The sequence below is a fragment of the Podarcis bocagei genome, assembly GCF_964188305.1.
Source record: "Podarcis bocagei genome assembly, chromosome: 8".
NCBI classification, from domain to species: domain Eukaryota; kingdom Metazoa; phylum Chordata; class Lepidosauria; order Squamata; family Lacertidae; genus Podarcis; species Podarcis bocagei.
In genome coordinates, this window is record NC_138133.1 from 48,845,871 (window position 1) to 48,865,157 (window position 19,287).

General features: G+C 42.6%; 1 protein-coding gene across 21 annotated transcripts in view; it reads right to left on the minus strand.

Moving 5' to 3' along the window:
- Positions 1–19,287, minus strand: part of LOC308594117 (uncharacterized protein) — a 235,438-nt gene that overhangs the window by 127,402 nt on the left and 88,749 nt on the right. For 8 of the 21 annotated variants that reach the window (XR_014011322.1, XR_014011324.1, XR_014011325.1 and 5 more), the window contains exons 2-3: positions 9,898–9,991; positions 4,490–4,574 (exon numbers count right to left, since the gene is read on the minus strand). The exons of 4 other annotated variants lie outside the window; for them this stretch is intronic. Coding sequence is in view for 3 of the 17 variants with exons in the window: in XM_081206853.1 (XP_081062979.1) it covers positions 9,898–9,925 (28 nt within the window). In the remaining 14 variants the exon portion in view is untranslated. Of the gene's footprint in view, positions 1–916; positions 2,122–3,205; positions 4,375–4,489; positions 4,575–9,897; positions 9,992–19,287 lie in introns of those variants that run through there. 9 more of the 21 variants (XR_014011321.1, XR_014011323.1, XR_014011332.1 and 6 more) reach the window with 4 other exon arrangements.

Genomic DNA, 19,287 nt, shown 5'->3' on the forward strand with positions numbered 1-19,287 from the left:
AGTTCCATTAATTTCAAGCTGATTTGCTCTGGAGATTTGTGGTAGAAGTGAGAAGCAATGTATTAATGTTAAGCCTATCCAGTAAATACAGAAAAGTTCAGATGTCTGGAATTTTTATTTCGATTACAAATGCTGGTGTGTTTATGGGGTAATTCATCTATCTCTAGTATGTCTGATAAGGTTCAGCACTGGTCAGACTCAAGGGGCTAGAAGTATATCTTATATCTGTGGAAATAATAAATTTAGCTTCAGACTAATGTTGTCAGCATTTCCCCTCTTTTATTTTGTGGCACGAACCTTTTTAACAAATGCCATTTTTCATTTGATGCAACCATTTCTCCGAGTATATTTGCCAATTTCCCAGCACACTGAAAACACTGTACAGAACATTTATTTATATTCTTTCTGATTTAATCTCTTTTGGTAGTTCTATACTTTTCAGAATATAAAATACTTATCAGCATTTAAAGGTTAGAAAGAAACAGGTTTTGTCAGCACACTGGCTGTTTATTCAACTCATAGATTATATTAGAGGGGAGGGTGTGGGAGTCTTCCCTGCTGCCTAATTTTGATGATGTTTGCAAGCAGCTGATAAAGCCCGTACAGGCAATGACTAGGACTAGTCTTCATTTTTTTATTTTATTTTATTTTATTTTATTTGAGATAACAGTTAAAGACATTTCAGCTACTGGGAAGTCACCACAAACAACAACAACAACAACAAACCACAAACCAATCCTAGAATCATAGAATTGTACAGTTGGAAGTGACCCCGAGTCCAACCCAATGCAATGTTGGAATCCCAACTAAAGCATCCATGACAGATGGCCATCCACTGTCTGTTTAAAAACATCCAAGGAAGGATAGGCCACCACTTCTCATGGAAGTCTGTTCCACTGTCGAACAGCTCTTAAAAGAAAGGTACAATGGCACAAAGTGTGTAGGGGTACGCATCCATTGGCCTTTCTGTGCCACCCCTGACTTTCCTGGTTGAGTGTAAAGGACTGCAGGACCTTCTCAGCCCATTCAGCTGAATGCAGTTAGAAATCCCCTTCACACTTGCCCTCTCAACTTTGGAAGGTCAGGAGTGGAACAGGCAGGGCGGGGCCATGCTGGTCCATGTGCCCCTAATGTTTACCAGATGGTTTGCATGCTCACACTGTCCTTGAATGTTACTCCCCGGAAGAGGCAAAATGGTGAGAATAGGAATGAGGGATAAATTTGAGTCAGTTCACATCCGAAGAGGAACTTACCTCATTCACTTGAATATGAACCGAAACACAGCTATCCCTCAAACACCACATTATCTGAATTTTGTAATGCAGTTCTCCAACCAGGTAATATGCAAAAAGGGAAAAAGGAAAAGGAAAAAAAGAAGTGTATACTAATGTAAAGTGCACCATATTTATGGCTATGAATTAGGTTGTTAATGTTTGTTTCCATTCACCTGGAAAAGGCTGAATGCAAAGATAGCTGGTTTCCCTTCTTTAAGCAGAGCTCCTGTATCAATTATCCAGAATCCCTAATTTTGCCATTTCTTTGCTTCATGCTATTTTTTTGTACTCAACATATTTTCAAAATACACTGTTTTACACTTGCTTGCTTCACACTATTTTTCAACCAACACTTTTGCAAAACGCACCATTTGCTAGCATGCATCCTTTTCCTAAGGGCAACCACCCGCCAACTTTGATCTGACAGGAGTTTACTATGTCACCATTAGTTTCACATTTCCCATCTCACCCTATCCCTCCTGCTTGTGTTACAGTCAGTGTATCATATCCTAAGGGCAACTGGCCTCTGAGGCCTGTTCTGTTCAAATGTAGCATCTGCATAGAGTGGTGAACAGGACTAGGAGCAACAATAACAGCAGCCATTTCTAATATGAAGAACTTCAAAACATTGATGCTCATCAAAGTGCCACTGCCAGACATGAGGGCATAGATACTTGCCAGCAGCATCACAGACTAAGCATGGGTGCCTGTTTCAGCCCAGCCAGAGCACTTGAAGAAGGCCACACTCTTGGAGCCATGTTGACAGGGACAAACAGACATCCTTGGATCCTGCATCAGTGTGTCTAGGGAACTGTTGGTTCTAGCAAAGCTTATACAGCTGTGGAATCTGGAGGAGGGGAGGGAGAGGGAAAGACTGTTGTACACGAGCATGTTATTGTAACACCTGAAATTGTAGAAGGTAAGGAAAGAAGACATGCATGAGCAAGACATGGCATTGCTGATAGATCAGACTAGTGCTGTGCTGAAAATTTCATGACCAGTCTCCATTTATCAGTGAGAACAGAAACTGCACCTGAAAATGACCAAAGTGGAATGAAAAGGTCAGTTCTTGTTGTTCTTGTTGTTGAGCTCCTGCTGCTGCTGCTTTTGGCACAGGAGGAAGGAGCTTCCACATATTGGAAGTTCAACGGAGTGCTTGTCCCACAATCCTTTGGATATGGCCATGGCACCTCACTCCTTTGGGGCATCTCCAACTCTGGAGGTGGGTCATGCCAAAGGGGAAGCATCACACAGTTCATTCTAAAATGAGAGAATTCATGAAGGATATAAGAAACGCTGTTGGGGATTAGCTGAAGGGAAGTAAAATGCAAGGCTATTCCTCTGCATACTGTCAATTATACCTTCAAGGAGCTATTTCCTTAAACAATTAAAGTGTGGATTAGTTTCCTCTTTTTAGTAGATTGGGAAGCTTTCCTTATCATGTATTAGCTATTGTCCTGCACACGACAGTGGTTTTACTCACCAGAGAGGCTCAATGGAAGCCCATTTAACTATAATGGCTAATGATTCATACAAATCGGAGTTAGGAGACCAGGACTGATGAAGAACTGTGCAAGCAAGTCAAAATGTGTTGCAGGAGAAAAGACTCAATTATTCTCCAAAGGCAAGAAAGAAAAACATTTCCTTTCCCTGCTCTCCTCCAGATATATGACAAAATCATGAGCTGAAATGTTAAACTATTGTTACAATTTGGAAAGCATAAAAATGGGGTGGGGGGAATAAAATAAAATGGCAAGCTGAAAAATGCTGAAGATCATCACAGTATCGTGGATTTTCACTCCTTCTACTAATAACTGACAACGGATGCTTTGATCAAGCAGATTCTGTTGACAGAGATTTTCTACAGCAGACAGAAACTCTTATCTTCAAGCCATGAAACACAAAAAAACGTTCATAAAGACCACTTTGAATGCCATTTTCTCTGCATTATGTAAGTTTAGGGATTACTGAGCACAGAAAGGGATGTGATGAAAGATACAAAGCTTGGAAGGTGCTCCAGCGCACAGCAATTCATTACCATTACATTACATTATTCCATATTCAGGAAATATGTCTGTATTTCCCAGACTTAGGGTAGTCGTCACACTTTTCCTCCTTGATAAAATCTGAGACACATTAAAAATAATTTTTAAAAAATCCATAGCTTGGTGATACCTTTACTGGGAGCAACCAAAATCTCACAATGATGTGATCTTCCCAAACTCCTTATCAGGCAAGTTGTTACATAAAACAGGTAAGGGGGATGAGGAAACATTTAAAAACCAATCTGTTCTATGTGGAGTTGCCCTTGGGCCTGGTTCAGAAGCTCCAACTGGAGCAGCCAGATTGCTGATGAGGGCACATTATTATGAGACACACACACACACACACCACATTTTTCCCTGATGAGACTCAAGGTGGCTTACACAGAACTGCTAAAAACATAGAAAAAACAATAATTTTAAAACAGTTAAACATTGTTAGAAGTAAAACTCTATACATATAAAATCTATTTAAACCATAAAAATAATTACAATATAAACAGCATGTGGCACCACTGTTTAAAACATTTGCACTGGTTGCCTATCTACTTCTGAGCCAGGCTGAAGGTCCTTGTCCTAATTTACTAAGTCCTGAATGACTTAGGCTCAGGGTACCTTCAGGACCGCCTGAAACCTTATATCCCAGATGAAACACAGCTGTTGCCCTCTAGAATGGATCCTGTAAAGTCCATTCCTCCAGACAATCCTGCGAAGAGCCCTCCTGGCACCCCATAGCGTATCTTGTCACTGGAACCTGTTGGGGAGCCAGCTGCAGACTGTTTCTGTCTATTAGTTTCCTGCACACTTCAATCTTACCTCAGTTTGGAGCTCTCCTGCTTTGCCTTAAGTGGGCATGTGTCAAGCACACACATGAAGCCAGAGATGCAGCTGTAATTTGCCACAGTGAAGAATTGTGCATGCACTGTAATTTTCCGGCACACTTATAGACTGGCAGTTTCATCCATTTAAGTTCCTCAAACCAAGCTTAAGTGGCCCCATTTCTACAGTTCACTGAGGTAACAGCCCCTTGAACAAGGACCCTTGTGCCCGATCCAGCGCTGCGTGAGAGACCATAGAAACATGGGTTGTTAAAATCAAAGCTTCCTATATATCATTGGTGCTGGTAATAATAAGAATGTGGAAGATCTTCTTATAAAATTGGACACAGTTTACCTTTCAAGGAACCTGAGTTTGCTGATGATGTGTGAGTGGCTCTTCCTTTTGTCTGTTCTGCTGCACAGTTTATTTCATTTCATCTCTGAGCAGAACAATAAAAAATGATACTGATCAGAGAGGCCTTTTTATTATTGCTTTTCTATCTCACTTTTTCTCCTTTTGGCTCTTGAGCATTTCGGCTTTGTCAATATTGTCATTCGATGGCCACTCCGAAAATGATTAGCTGCTTCAAAGCTTTATTTGATCTGCAGCTAATGTAGTGCCAATACTGTAACCGGCAATTGCTCATATTCATTTCTCTACCAATTCACAGACAATCAGATTCATTCCCACCTTGAGACCCAGATATCAACATTCACCTGAGCCCATCAAAACAGTCAATCTACATAATGGAAAAATGTAAAAATCCAGGGGTCAGGTAAGTGCACTTTCTTCTTTCCAGCTACAAGGAATATTCTATTAGCATAACTTGCTGTCTTCAGCTGCATGTGATTTCAGCAGGTCAAATAAATGTTTGCTATTCCATTTGGTTCTTTTAAAAATAAAACAAAATAAACTTTTTTCTTATTTTAGTTGTAGAGTACTTTTTTCTGTAGATTGTGAACAAAATATCTAGCGCTTATTTTTAGTCAGCGTTATGCAACCTACCCCCCTGCTTTTAAGTAGAAATGAAAGACATACATGAGGTGCATGGGGCGTTAGGGGAAGGGCAGTAATTGGTGGGGGACGTGTTGTGCTCCTTCTTTTTGTCCACCTTTGGTCCACACCCTGCACTCAGCTCTCAGAACCAGTGTGGTGTGGTGGTTAAGAGCGGTAGACTCGTAATCTGGTGAACCAGGTTTGTGGCCCTGCTCCTCCACATGCAGCTGCTGGGTGACCTTGGGCTAGACACATTTCTCTCAGCCTCACTCACCTCACAGAGTGTTTGTTGTGGGGGAGGAAGGGAAAGGAGATTGTTAGCCGCTTTGAGACTCCTTAGGGTAGTGATAAATGTAAAGGTAAAGGTAAAGGACCCCTGTCAGTTAAGCCCAATCACAAATGACTCTGGGGTTGCGGCGCTCATCTTGTTTTACTGGCCAAGGGAGCTGACGTTTGTCCACAGACAGTTTTTCTGGGTCATGTGGCCAGCATGACTAAGATGCTTCTGGCGAAACTAGAGCAGTGCATAGAAACACCCTTTACCTTCCTGCTGGAGCGGTACCTATTTATCTACTTGCACTTTGATGTCCTTTCGAACTGCTATGTTGGCAGGAGCTGGGGCCGAGCAATGGGAGCTCACCCCATTGAGGGGATTCGAACTGCCGACCTTCCGATCGGCAAGCCCTAGGCTCAGTGGTTTAGACCACAGCGCCACCTGCGTTAGTGATAAAGCAGGATATCAAATCAAACTCCTCCTCCTCCTCCTCTTCTTCTTCACCAAAGGCCCCTAGAAGCTGCCAGTATGTGACAGGAGCCACACTCCAGGAATGACTTTGATTGGCAAGCCAAGGGTCTTAAAGCCTTAGTGAGTTAGGGTCTTCCTCTGTGTACAAAGACAGGTTCCAGCAGATTGAGTGGATGAGACCAATAGTGAGTCCAATGGTCGTAGTGGATAAAACAATAACCACTGAGAGTGGTTAACCTGCCCATAACCTGCCCATATAGGTTAACCAGCTAGTGGGGTATTTAGTCTAGAACAGTGAGCAATAATGAACATTTTGCAGAAATTTTGCTTTCTAACCCATTTATTGCTTAAGCCACTTCTGTTATCCACACTCGCAAATTTCCCAGTCATTTCCTTGGTATCTGTTGTCTAGCATCTAGTTAACACCAGTACAAAGCATATGCCTGATGGATTTAGCCTATGTGTTGGCAGAGTCTTTCATTGTGGCCTTTCACACCAAACTAGAGTTAGAGGGGCTGTTGTATTAATTAGCTAATTTGTTCAGCACTTAAAAGGTGTGAGACACTATAGACATGCAATGGATTATTTACGGCAAGCTTGATATTCCTAATACTTTTCAAATCCCAACAGTAGACCATGTAATTAAAAGAATTTCATCTGCCGTAACATAACCTAGTGGTGATCTGTTTGAATCCATTTCAAAATATTTGCAACACTGAATTTCATTTGAAGTATTTACAAATATATCTGATGGTTTCTCTGCAGATTCTACACGGCATACCCTAATTTTAGTGTTCGTGAAGACAAAATACCTAACATTTTAACAGCAAGGAGTAACAGCTTGAAACTGAAAATCAAAAGCTTGCTATTCAGCAGAATGAATAGAAGGAACTAGCATCTCAGTTTTATTGGCTAGCTGAAGACATTTTTTTCTTGGCCAGACTTTCAACGCTATCACATGGATCCCGCAAAAATAAAGGAACTGAGAGTGAGTTACATCCTGCTTCTCTTAACTGGTAACATCCTGAAAATACTATGAAGAGGCTCACATTTATGGCCAGTGCTCACGTGCAGATTCCATGTGGATAGCGGTACCTCCTTGTGAGGTGTATATACACAGCAGTCATGATTTGTGAGGTTTCAGATTGCACCATGTAGACAAGCCCCATGCAGAAGAACATCTTCTAAAACAGTATTTCCAGAAGAGTAGTACCCCATTGCAAGGATAGTAGCAGCACATGCTCACTCCTGAGATGCTCAGAAAGGGTCTACCATAGGTGTGAACTCAGGGGTAACCAAGGCAGTGCCCTGCAGATATTGCTATACTGCAACTCCCATCAGCCCTAGCCAATATAGTTCATAGTTGGGGGTGGTGGGAGTTGTAGTCCAGCAAACCTCTGGAAGGGTCAAGGAGCTCTGAAGCATGTCCAGGTCAACAACAGGACAGGGAAGCACAGGAGGCATGGAATGCAATTAGCTTTTTATTAACAAAAAATAATGACATAGCAGAGCCCTCTAGTTTGTCCTTTCCTCTCTAGCCTCTCACTCTGAATCACTCCCAAGCAGGCAAAGGCTGTGTTAAGGGGCTGGGATCTTCCTCTGGGCCTTTCTAGCCAAGCAAGGTGCAGGACTCTCCTTGAGTGGGGTGTCAGGACAGAGGGGGGAGAGCCAGCAGGACAGAAACTGTCCTGCTGCTGGGTAGCAAGGGCAACTGCTGACTCCTCTCTGTCCGCACTTGCACTGTGACTCTCAGCCTCGAACCCTGTCCTGGAAGGCCTTCCTTCTGCAGATGTTTCCCCACCCCCACTTGATTGCTCAAACCTCCTGCTTCTAGCACCTCCCCGCTCATCCCAGACTGCTCTTCAGTATCCCACCACCATGACATAGTCTTCTTCTGTGTCTTTTTCTTCTCTTGGGCAGGAGCCTCCCACCACTCTTCATCATCCAGCCTGCCCCTGACAGGTAGGCACCATAGTGGCTCCCTCTGTTTTATGTATTCTAACCCCCTAAGCAAGGTGTTGGACTGCAAGAAGATCAAACCTATCCATTCTTAAGGAAATCAGCCCTGAGTGCTCACTGGAAGGACAGATCGTGAAGCTGAGGCTCCAATACTTTGGCCACATCATGAGAAGAGAAGACTCCCTGGAAAAGACCCTGATGCTGGGAAAGATTGAGGGCACAAGGAGAAGGGGACGACAGAGGACAAGATGGTTGGATAGTGTTCTCGAAGCTACCAGCATGAGTTTGACCAAACTGCGGGAGGCAGTGGAAGACAGAAGTGCCTGGCGTGCTCTGGTCCATGGGGTCACGAAGAGTCGGACACGACTAAACGACTAAACAACAACAACAAAAGCAAGGTGTGGGATGCGGGTGGTGCTGTGGGTTAAACCAGTGTTTCCCAACCTTGGGCCTCCAGCTGTTTTTGAACTACAATTCCCATCATCCCTGACCACTGATCTTGCTAGCTAGGGATGATGGGAGTTGTAGTCCAAAAACAGCTGGAGGCCCAAAGTTGGGAAACACTGGGTTAAACCACAGAGCCTAGGACTTGCCGATCAGAAGGTCGGTGGTTTGAATCCCTGTGACGGGGTGAGCTCCCGTTGCTTGGTCCCAGCTTCTGCCAACCTAGCAGTTTGAAAGCATGACAAAGTGCAAGTAGATAAATAGGTACCGCTCCGGCGGGAAGGTAAGTGGTGTTTCTGTGTGCTGCTCTGGTCCACCAGAAGCAGCTTAGTCATGCTGGCCACATGACCCAGAAGCTGTACGCCGACTCCCTAGGCCAATAAAACGAGATGAGCGCCGCAACCCCAGAGTCGGTCACGACTTTACCTAATGGTCAGGGGTCCCTCTACCTTTTAAGCAAGGTGTATTCTGAGGGCTTTGAAGGGCATCAAGCATATCAAGCAATATAGTAAATAATCTCTCTCTCTCTCTCTCTCTCTCTCTCTCTCTCTCTCTCTTTCTCTCTCTCTCTCTCTCTCTCTCTCTCTCTCTCACACACACACACAGTGTGCATATAACTAGACAATCAAAGTGGCTCAATCTAGCAGTCAGGAATCAAGATAAAAAACACATACTAGATTCCCCAGGTTTTGTTAACTAAACAACATAACAGTACACTAGCTGTAAAAACAGCATCAGGGCATCAGTTTAAAAACCAGCAGCAGATAAAAACCTGGCAGAACAGAAAGATTTTGACAAGCTTTCTAACCATCAAGAGGGAGAAAGGTACACAACAAGTCTACAACAGCCAGAGACAGTTTGTAAGAATTTGGAAGAGCAGAGTTTCTTGCTGTAAAATAAAATAAAATGCAGCACCAGGATCATGTACAGTGGTGTCTCATGTTGTGTAATCTCCGGGTTACGGAATCTTTGGGTTACAGTTTCGGCAAACCCGGAAGTGTATACTTCCAGGTTTCACTGCTCGCGCATGCGCAGAAGGTCTCTGTGTGCTGCGTGCATGCGCAGAAGAACTCTATCATGCTGCGTGTGCGCGCAGAAGCGGTGCCTCTAGTTATGGATTTTTTGGGGTGCGCAGGGCACCCCGAAATGAATTAAATCCATAACCAGAGGTACCACTGTACCAGGAAACAGAATGAATTGAATGGTTTTCTGTGCATGCTCTCAGTATGTGATGGCAGTAAAAGGGGCACATTTCTCTTCCTGTCTCCCATATTCTGTGAATTTTGGTTCTTCCAATGAAATTCAAGGCAGGGAAATGGACAAACACTTTCACAGAACACAGTCTACAGCTGCATACACACTTTTGTTTACTCTGCATCCAGTCTACTCCAACTGCAAGTAGTTGTGCTGCTGACATATCTCTCTCTCGAAAGACAATGGAATGTGCTTCCAGGGTTGAAGTCAAACTGCTGCATTAGTAGCACTGAAGTGACCTCCATGGGGCACAAGCCTGAGCTCTGTATGTGTGGAGGTCCTGGGCTGCCCAGATGACAAGACCCCACTCTCAGCCTTGCTGATGTGGCCCAAAGGAAAGCAGAGCAATATGTTTGGCACCTACTTGGCTGCAGGAGTTGCCATCCAACCATCTTAGTGACTCCGCTCCAGATTTGTGTAGCGTTTACTCCTTAGTCTTTTCTTCTTCTGAAGATATCCTATAAAGCACAAGAGGTTTAGGATCAAAGTTTTCCTTCTCCTGGATGAGCTACCTTCACAGGTTGATGAGCCCCATCTGCCCTTCACTTCCCTCTACACCATGTGCAGAAAACACCTTCTTCGCCGTTGGACCCACTATTAGTCTAATCCGCTCAGAACCTGTCTTCACATGCAGGGAAAATCCCTAACTCACAGAGGGTTCTAGAACCATTGGTTACTCTCACCTGGTTTAGTTGGCCTGTTGAAGACACAGTGTTAGCCACTGCCCATATTTATCCCATAGTTTATTATGAAATATTGTGTTTTGATAAATTCACCCCAATCTTCAATCCAAATTGTGTAAAATAATGATGGGCATGCTTTTTAAGTGTGTAATGTACATTCAGCCTTAAAATATGGAATTTCCTGTCAGGATGCGGTGATGGCACGATGGCTTTAAAAGAGGATTAGGCAAATTCATGGAGGATAAGTTTACCAAGCTGGTATAAGATAAACAGTGATGGAGATCTATTGCCTTTATGTCCTGCTTCCAGGTTTCCCAGAGGTATGTGGCTGCCCTCTTGGACAAGGAAGACAACCTGTAATCCTCTAGATGTTGTTGGACAACAACTCCCTTCATCCCTGAACACTGCCCCTGATGGCTGGGGCCAATGGGAATTGTAATCCAATGACATCTGTAGGGCCACAGGTTCTTCCTCCCTGGTCTAGGGGGACATTTAGTCGGATCCATTAGGGCTCTTCTTATGTTTTTTAAATCCTTATATTGTCTTGGAATAATCAAGCTAATGACTTTTTTAAAAAGTGCATTAAGAACCCAAACATTTTGAGTTTTGAAGTCTAATGCTTGGCATTAGGATGTATTTTCAGACAGCAGCCTACCCAATAGGTTGCAGTACATGATTTGCTTATTAAAAATGTTGAGTGTGATAGTAGACAAAACATACTGGAAGTGAAGATTCATCTTCAGCTGGTGCTCTTCAGCAGGTAGTGAGTAAAATTTAATAGAGTGTTTGATTTACAACCCAAAGATAGGCCAAAATGAACACATTTATTTAAAAAGCACCTTTCACACTCTGAAAAAAACCTTTGACAGCATTACTTAATAAAAAAAAACCCTCAGTGCCATTGAAAATTCATTTATGAGTGGAATAGCAGTTAGCAGCTGACACCACTAATGTGTGCAAAGAATCTTTCCTCGGGTTTGTCCATCTCATCTTTCATCTCTGTCTCGACAAATGAACTGTTTTCATAGCATGATAATTATGCTGTCTTGTCTCCCCCTAAAATACTGTGATTTCACTCCACTGAGAGAAATAAAAATGAGATGAACTATGTGAGTGAAAGGCTTGAAATACAATGCAGGTCAGGCATCGTTTGTAATGGTGGGGCGCGGGGGGGGGGGGGGAGAATATTGGTAGTATTAAAGCACAGTGCAGTTTTACTTCTTCTGACAAAAGTCATGAAAAGTGGCGACAACTGCTGCTGTTTCATTTATCAGAAGAAGCCAGAGTTTTGCTTAGCTTTTTTAAAGAAGGGTCAGTGTAAAATACCAGTTAAGCTTAAAGTATTGCAAGACAGAAATCATGAAAAGCAGTGACAACTGCTACTGCTTCATTTTTCAGAAGAAGAGTTTTGTTTTTGTTTTTTAAAAAAAGAACAGCCCATTTAAAATACTAGTTAAGTTTGAATTCTTGCAAAACAGGCCAAGAATGTGAGTTTATTTTGTTTGCCTTTATTGCTTTGCCAGCTTAAATCAGTTTTCTGCTGCATCAGCCAAAAAGAGGTCAGACACTCAAACAGTGCCAACACTCTGCGTCCTGCAGGTGGAAATACAGCTAGGTGGAAAGCAAAATCAAACAAAACTGTCACTCAGAAAATGCATAAATAAAGCTACACGTATCTTTAGATATACAGAACTGGGGGGGAAATAGGAAAGAGAATCAATATGCTTTGGGACATTGTTTCTTGCAGGGTTTTTGTTTGTTATTTTTACATGTTGGAACAATATCCACTGGGAACGGTTCAGAATTTAATGCTCAGCTTAAGAAAAACCACTGTCAATTACGCAGGGTGGTGGTTCATCCTTACCAGTGGCTCCCATAGGTGTATTTCAGGACCACAAGTAGGGTGCTAATGACAACTGAGCTACAGCCTTGCAGAGATGTCATCTGCATGAACTGGACCTCCATGTAGGGGTTGTCTGCTTAGCTGCTGCAATGCCCCACAGTGGGGTAACACTTTTTGAAGCAGTCAAAATTGCACAAATCACACCAACCATATATATTGCTCCCCCACTGAACTGTTGGCTGACAAAAATGTTGTGTCTGGTAGAACAGCCAAGTTACAAGCCCAGAGGTACTTTTACAGGTGTTGCTGCAGTGGAAGCTGGTTCATTAGGACAAATGGAGTCTTGTTCCACTATCGTCAGCCAGCCCCGACCTGCCTGCCTTACTGCAGATATTAATATCGTGCAACTTGAAGTGACTGGATGCAGAAAAACTGACTCCTTTCTGAAATGAAACATTGTCCACTATATTGGCCATTAGACCCATAAGATTGTTCAAAACTTGACTTGTAGAACTTCCTTCAAAACAGAACAAACACATTAAAGATAAATCCAAATAATTCCATACAAGATCTTGTACTGTCCAGTGCAGGCTCAGCATCTGAGAAATAAAATATAATTCCAAACAGATCTATAATAAAAGATATTTCTCTCTCTCTCCTTACAGCCTGAAGCTATGTGCTCCAGGAGAGCTTCATTACATCCTTACTCCCACAGAGCCTGGGAACAAAGGACCCAAGCCACCACACTTCCAAGATGGCAAATTTGTACTTCAATAGCCGCCCAAGTGATCTAAGGTTAATCACTCACATGTTAGCTAGCAGAGAACAATAACAATTATTATCAACCCATCAAGGAGCTCAAAAACCACGTAGTATACAGTGGAATTTCCCCTTGTTAAACCTTTTCAGCAATATACACTGTCAGTCTCCATTTCAGTGTCAATTAAAAAATTATACTTAACATACCTTCCTACTTACAAGAAGTCCAGCCATGGCTCCCTCAAAGAATTCTGGCAACCACAGCCTGTTAAGGATACTTAACAGCTCTTCACAGAGCTACAATTTCCAGGTTGGTTTAATGATCAATCCCTCAGTGCCAGGGAATGCTGGGAATTTAGGAAATACAGGGGTTCCTAGAAAAGTCCCAGCACCCTTAACAAAAAACCTTTCTCAGGATCCTTTGAGGAAAGCCATGACTATTTAAAGTGTTATAATACTACTTCAAATGTATAGTGCAGATGGGGCCATAGCATTGCATTATTGTACAGCACACTTGAATCTGTCAGGATGAAGCATGGCTTAAAAAAAAAAAAGCAACAACACCAAATTAATTAATTAATATAAATGTCAAATCATGATGTGGTGAAGCTTTCAGCATGCATCATCGTATACTCTTGCATGCCGGTACAGCTAGTCTTTGGAACAGAGCAGGCTGTCAATCTTTTCCCACCGTTGCATGTCTGCCTAGGCAACCTTTTACTTGAAGGGAATTTATCAGAAAGAAATTGGCTAAGACACAGTTCTTCCTTCTCTTGTGTTTAATTAGCATAGAAGGTTTGTCTCTGATAAATGCTCAAGATCAGACAAATCTGATTAGAACAATGATTGATGAATATGAATGATGGGGAAGGCAGGCAGGGAGTATTTTCTAGTATTCATTTTAAAACAAACTTGTGCCCTAAAACGTATAATAATTTGCAAGCGAAAAGGACATCTTCATTTTCTAAATGGGGTCTTTTTAAATGATAGGCAATAATGGGAGGATAAGTCCATTATTCATTTATAAGGGAATTAGCATAACAAAGCTGCTTAATGCGAGAGTTCAGAAAGCTCTGATTAATAAATTAATCCTTACATTTTACAATAGATCTCATTTTTGAATAATTCTTATAAGAAAATCTTTTAATAACTTCAGTGTTTTTCCACTCAGAGTGTTAACCATTTGTTTGCTGCTGCATAAGCAGAAGTAAATGCCCAAGAGCAGACAGCACTCTTATGTTGCATTGTGCTTGTAGTGGAGAAACTTTGCTGTGAGCAGTGCCCATCTCATTCCCTAGGAGGCAACTTGGAGTGTGATATGTGCATATGTGCAAGAGCCAAAAAGAGCAAGTCTCTATTTCAGCCTGATCCTTTACAGAGAAGCAGGAAACACTCAGTTTAGCAAGGCCTGCCTGCACCCATGATGGCAACCTTTGTAACACCTCATGCTCTCTCCGGAAAGCAAAGGGAGAAGAAGCTTTGTTGCACACTCTTATGCATCAAGACTTTATGGTTTGCTCTCACTTGAGAGCAGCTGCTACTAAAGTAAATGACAAACAACTTAGGTCACACCTTCACCATATACTTAAAGGACGGTTGTAGCACTTAAAACAGTCTTGTGTTCCCCCTACCCAATGAATCCTGGAAACTGTAGCTTGTTAAGGGTGCAGGGAATGGTAGCTCTGGGACAAACTACCATTCCCAGGGTTCTTTTTGGAGGGATCCCATCACTGTTAAAGTGGTATATTTTCTGGCACCCACTAAAAATACTTTTGTATAGGCAAGCCTATCGAGACTTGCAGAAGCTGTCATGTGTTTTAACCTGGTATTAGCTTGCTGTTGGTTTTATTTATTTTTGAATGTTTTACATATTTGCTTTTAGACTTTTTATTGTTTTAAATTTTTTTGGAAACCACATTGAAGTTTTACTGATTGCAATAATCAGTATATAGATGTGAAACAGAGGCACTGGCTAGCCCCTGCTTTTGAGGGGGCTGGAGCCACATGACGTGCTGGCACGGCATGTGTGACATTGCATATGATGTTACCACTCCTTTAAGAACTTTGGGGGTCCAAAGTGCCTTGCCCCCCCCCCCCGATTGTGAAATCAATATGTAAATGAAAATGAAATGAGACATGGTCTTATTTGCAAAGCTAGCCACAATGCCAAGGATGGGATGTGGGAGTAGGGTTCTTCTGTGACTTTTCCTTTCCCCTTCCCAGGAGAGTTGTGGAGATGAATGAGTAATGGTGTGTTCCTGGGCACATGGAAGAAAACTCCACTTGTCTCAGTAGAATGACTGCAAATATGTACCGGATCATGCCTCAAGCTAGCATTCTGGCTTATGCTCAAAGACAGGCAGGATGAAACTTAAGCATTGGCTGCAGGCCTCTCATCATCAACACAGTAGCTATCAATGTATTTGAATATCATCATCTTTTGGAAGGTATTAATGGTGTGAGACCTTGGTATGTATAATGTATTTTGGTTTGAATGAGACTGCCTAATTTGGAGGTGTTGTCTTTAAACTGGAAGAAAAAAAAATCCCTGCACCCAAATAATGAGGTGGCTTGAAATAACAGTATTATTAAAAACTATTATTAATTAAATTTCTATCCTGCCTTTTCTCCCAAAGGAGCCCAGGGCAGCAAACAAGAAAGTAATATAATAATTTCAAGGTTGCTAGCAACAGCCTTTCAGTCTGCAAATGCCTGGGTGTGCAGGAATGTTTTGAAATTAAAAGCTGAGACAGACACATCTCACCAGGGAGGGTATTCAACACATAATGGGGAGGGGGATGCATGGAGGCTGAATGCACATCCTGGTGTCAGAGGCTGTAGTATGCAGCAAGGTGCAACCCCAGTCCATCTGTGCCCCTGCCAGCACCAAGTGATAACCCTTCTGGCAAGGGCAGGACTGTTCTTCCTAGCTCAAATGACATGCAAGAGCAGCAGCTGGGCAGTGAGTTAGCTGTCCTCCATGCACTGCCTACAGTTTGAAGGGGGCATCCATTTAAATCATGCATGCCTAGCAAAGAGGACTCTGAATCACACTGATAGTATCCTTAATAATACAGCTGCTTGGGCAGCCAAGTCAGGGCTGGAATTATTTCTGAGGAAACATGTAGTATCCCAGAGATTCTACAGCTGATTGGTGGTTGAAACATCTGAGGACTGAGAGGGAGTCTTCTAACCAGGACTGGCCCACCAAATCCCAAACGCCAAACCAAATCAGGCCAATTTGGGTACACCCGGGATTTGGCCAGAGCAGAGTCACCATTGTGCCTTTCCTCTGTTCAAAATGTGAAGAAGCATGGGCGTTAAATCCTGCTATTCAATGAAGCTGGGGCATTCCTGAGGGGGTATGTTCAGTGTAAGAGAAGTCAAGCCAGTGCAAACAGGAATTGAATAGGAATTGGGTAGGAAGAGCAATTCATTATGGATTTTTGAGGGGGTATATGCTGGGATCGTCTGCATGCACACTGTAGCCTGTCATGTTTGCGTCCCCAGTCTTAAATGCTAGCAAATTATATTTCCCATTAATCTTTGCGCTCAAGGCCTATGGCTGGTATGTTTTTCAGACCCAATGAAGACAAAAGAAATAGCTTGCCTCCTTGCCACCTACTTACCACTGCTGCTTGAAAGTAGTTTCTAGGGAAAAGAAAGGTAGCAGGGACATCTTGGAATGGCCTGAGCTTATTTAGGAGCAGAGACTAAATTCAAAGCAATCTTGGCTTAGATTTTTAAAAGCATATTTTTCCTGAACAGGGCATATTCACTTCAAGACTACCCAGTTTGCGAACAGTACCTACTAAGGAATTAACAGGCATCATTTTGAAGCAGGGCTATGCAACACAATCAATATATTAATATATATGGAATGATGCTTATTCTGAGTACCCACATAGCTATACCCCACATGCCTCATGATCTGCTTTGCCAAGTTCCTCAAAGGGATGCTTAAACAGCCATATTGATACCCAGCAGCTAGCACCACTCTTCAGTCTTGTTAGTTTCACTTCTTTTTCCTCTCCTTGCTGGGAAGGCTGCTAATATTCTATTTTTCTCCAGATATAGTAACAGGGTCCCTTCTCCCTTGACACTATGATAAGAGAACAGACACCATGTTTGAAGCTGTGGAGAATTTTAATACAATCCAGCATAAGAAGCAAGATAGGAACACAATTACTGTCACACAGATATGCTCTCTGGGCTGTTCCTAGCACTGCATTTTAGTGACACACATTTTTGAGTTCCATGATCTTTAGATGATACATCAACAACACTTAGGCATGAATATGGATGTTGCTACTGCACATGTCAAGTCACATGTACATCTGACTTGCATCTGGTTCTCTGTCACCCCCCAGAAAACTTTTGTTGTTAAGGATTTATTCAATAATTTATAGGAAAAGTGCTATGTAAATATTAAGTATCATTGTCAATTACTATTCTTCCCACCTATCAATGACAAACTAAGTCTGTCAGAAACCCACATCCAACCAGAAACTTAAAGATAATAGTAGCCAACATAGTGCCCTCCATAGAATCATAGAATCATAGAGTTGGAAGAGACCACAAGGGCCATCGAGTCCAACCCCCTGCCAAGCAGGAAACACCATCAGAGCACTCCTGACATATGGTTGTCAAGCCTCTGCTTAAAGACCTCCAAAGTAGGAGACTCCACCACACTCCTTGGCAGCAAATTCCACTGTCGAACAGCTCTTACTGTCAGGAAGTTCTTCCTAATGTTTAGGTGGAATCTTCTTTCTTGTAGTTTGGCTCCATTGCTCCGTGTCCGCTTCTCTGGAGCAGCAGAAAACAACCTTTCTCCCTCCTCTATGTGACATCCTTTTATATATTTGAACATGGCTATCATATCACCCCTTAACCTCCTCTTCTCCAGGCTAAACATGCCCAGCTCCCTTAGCCGTTCCTCATAAGGCATCGTTTCCAGGCCTTTGACCATTTTGGTTGCCCTCCTCTGGACACGTTCCAGTTTGTCAGTGTCCTTCTTGAATTGTGGTGCCCAGAACTGGACACAGTACTCCAGGTGAGGTCTGACCAGAGCAGAATACAGTGGCACTATTACTTCCCTTGATCTAGATGCTATACTCCTATTGATGAGGCCCAGAATTGCATTGGCTTTTTTAGCTGCCGCGTCACACTGTTGGCTCATGTCAAGTTTGTGGTCAACCAAGACTCCTAGATCCTTTTCACATGTACTGCTCTCAAGCCAGGTGTCACCCATCTTGTATTTGTGCCTCTCATTTTTTTGCCCAAGTGCAATACTTTACATTTCTCCCTGTTAAAATTCATCTTGTTTGTTTTGGCCCAGTTTTCTAATCTGTCAAGGTCGTTTTGAAGTGTGATCCTGTCCTCTGGGGTGTTAGCCACCCCTCCCAGTTTGGTGTCATCTGCAAATTTGATCAGGATGCCCTTGAGTCCATCATCCAAGTCGTTGATAAAGATGTTGAATAAGACCGGGCCCAAGACAGAACCCTGTGGCACCCCACTAGTCACTCTTCTCCAGGATGAAGAGGAACCAGAGACTGGTTCCAGAGACTGTTAGAATACAACTTCCATAAGCTACTAATGACATGGCTAAGGGATGCTAGGAGGTGTAGTTCAGTGGCCTCTGGTAGATACCACATTGGTTCTCCATGCTCTGTGGTGCCTCATTCCCAGTCTTCTGGCTGAGGAATAGAGTAGTCCATCAGAGCTGGGAAGGCTCTGTGAAGAAGCTGACCAGCAACACAAGGCCAGAGAAAAAGGGGTCAAGCAACAAGAGAGCTGTTTGGGAGGCAGACAGCATTAGAAACTGGTCTATGGGTGGACAGGGCTTCTCTTGTGGCTATACATTGTAGGGAAAAAATCACTAGTGGTGGGCTGACTATCTTTCAGGAAATGTTCTGACTGAGGGACTCCAAGAAGCCTCCAACAAAAGACAAGAGTTTCTTAGACCATAGTTTGTAAGTCATTGTTTTATGACATGCTTTAATTCACTCATGAGCAGAATGCAAGCATTTGGTCCTTGAGTCAAACTCCTCACAGTAGCTTTGGCTGGATGGGAGTTGTAGACCAAAACATTTGAGGGACACTAGGTTAGTGAAGACTGCTATAGACTTCAGCATACAAAATGTGTTTTGTTCACCTACTGTAAAAGCTCTTCCTAAGTTTTGCCTGCTAATGTCAACAAGCTACTTCTTAAACTTCTCAATTCATTCTTAAAATCTGCATTGCATTAATAAAGCTTCATTATATTTTCTCTGCGATTCCAGATGAAGCACGGTGCAAAATCATTTCCCCCATCATCTTCCAAAGAGTCAACAAGCAGCCTTCTTAATCCTCTTGCTTTAAAAGGCTTTAACTTTTTTTGTGTCTTCAACCTTTTAAACCTCGGTGAATCAATTTCTTTCATCCAGACCCATTTAAAAGGCTTTATTTGGAGGATGTTATTAAAACATCT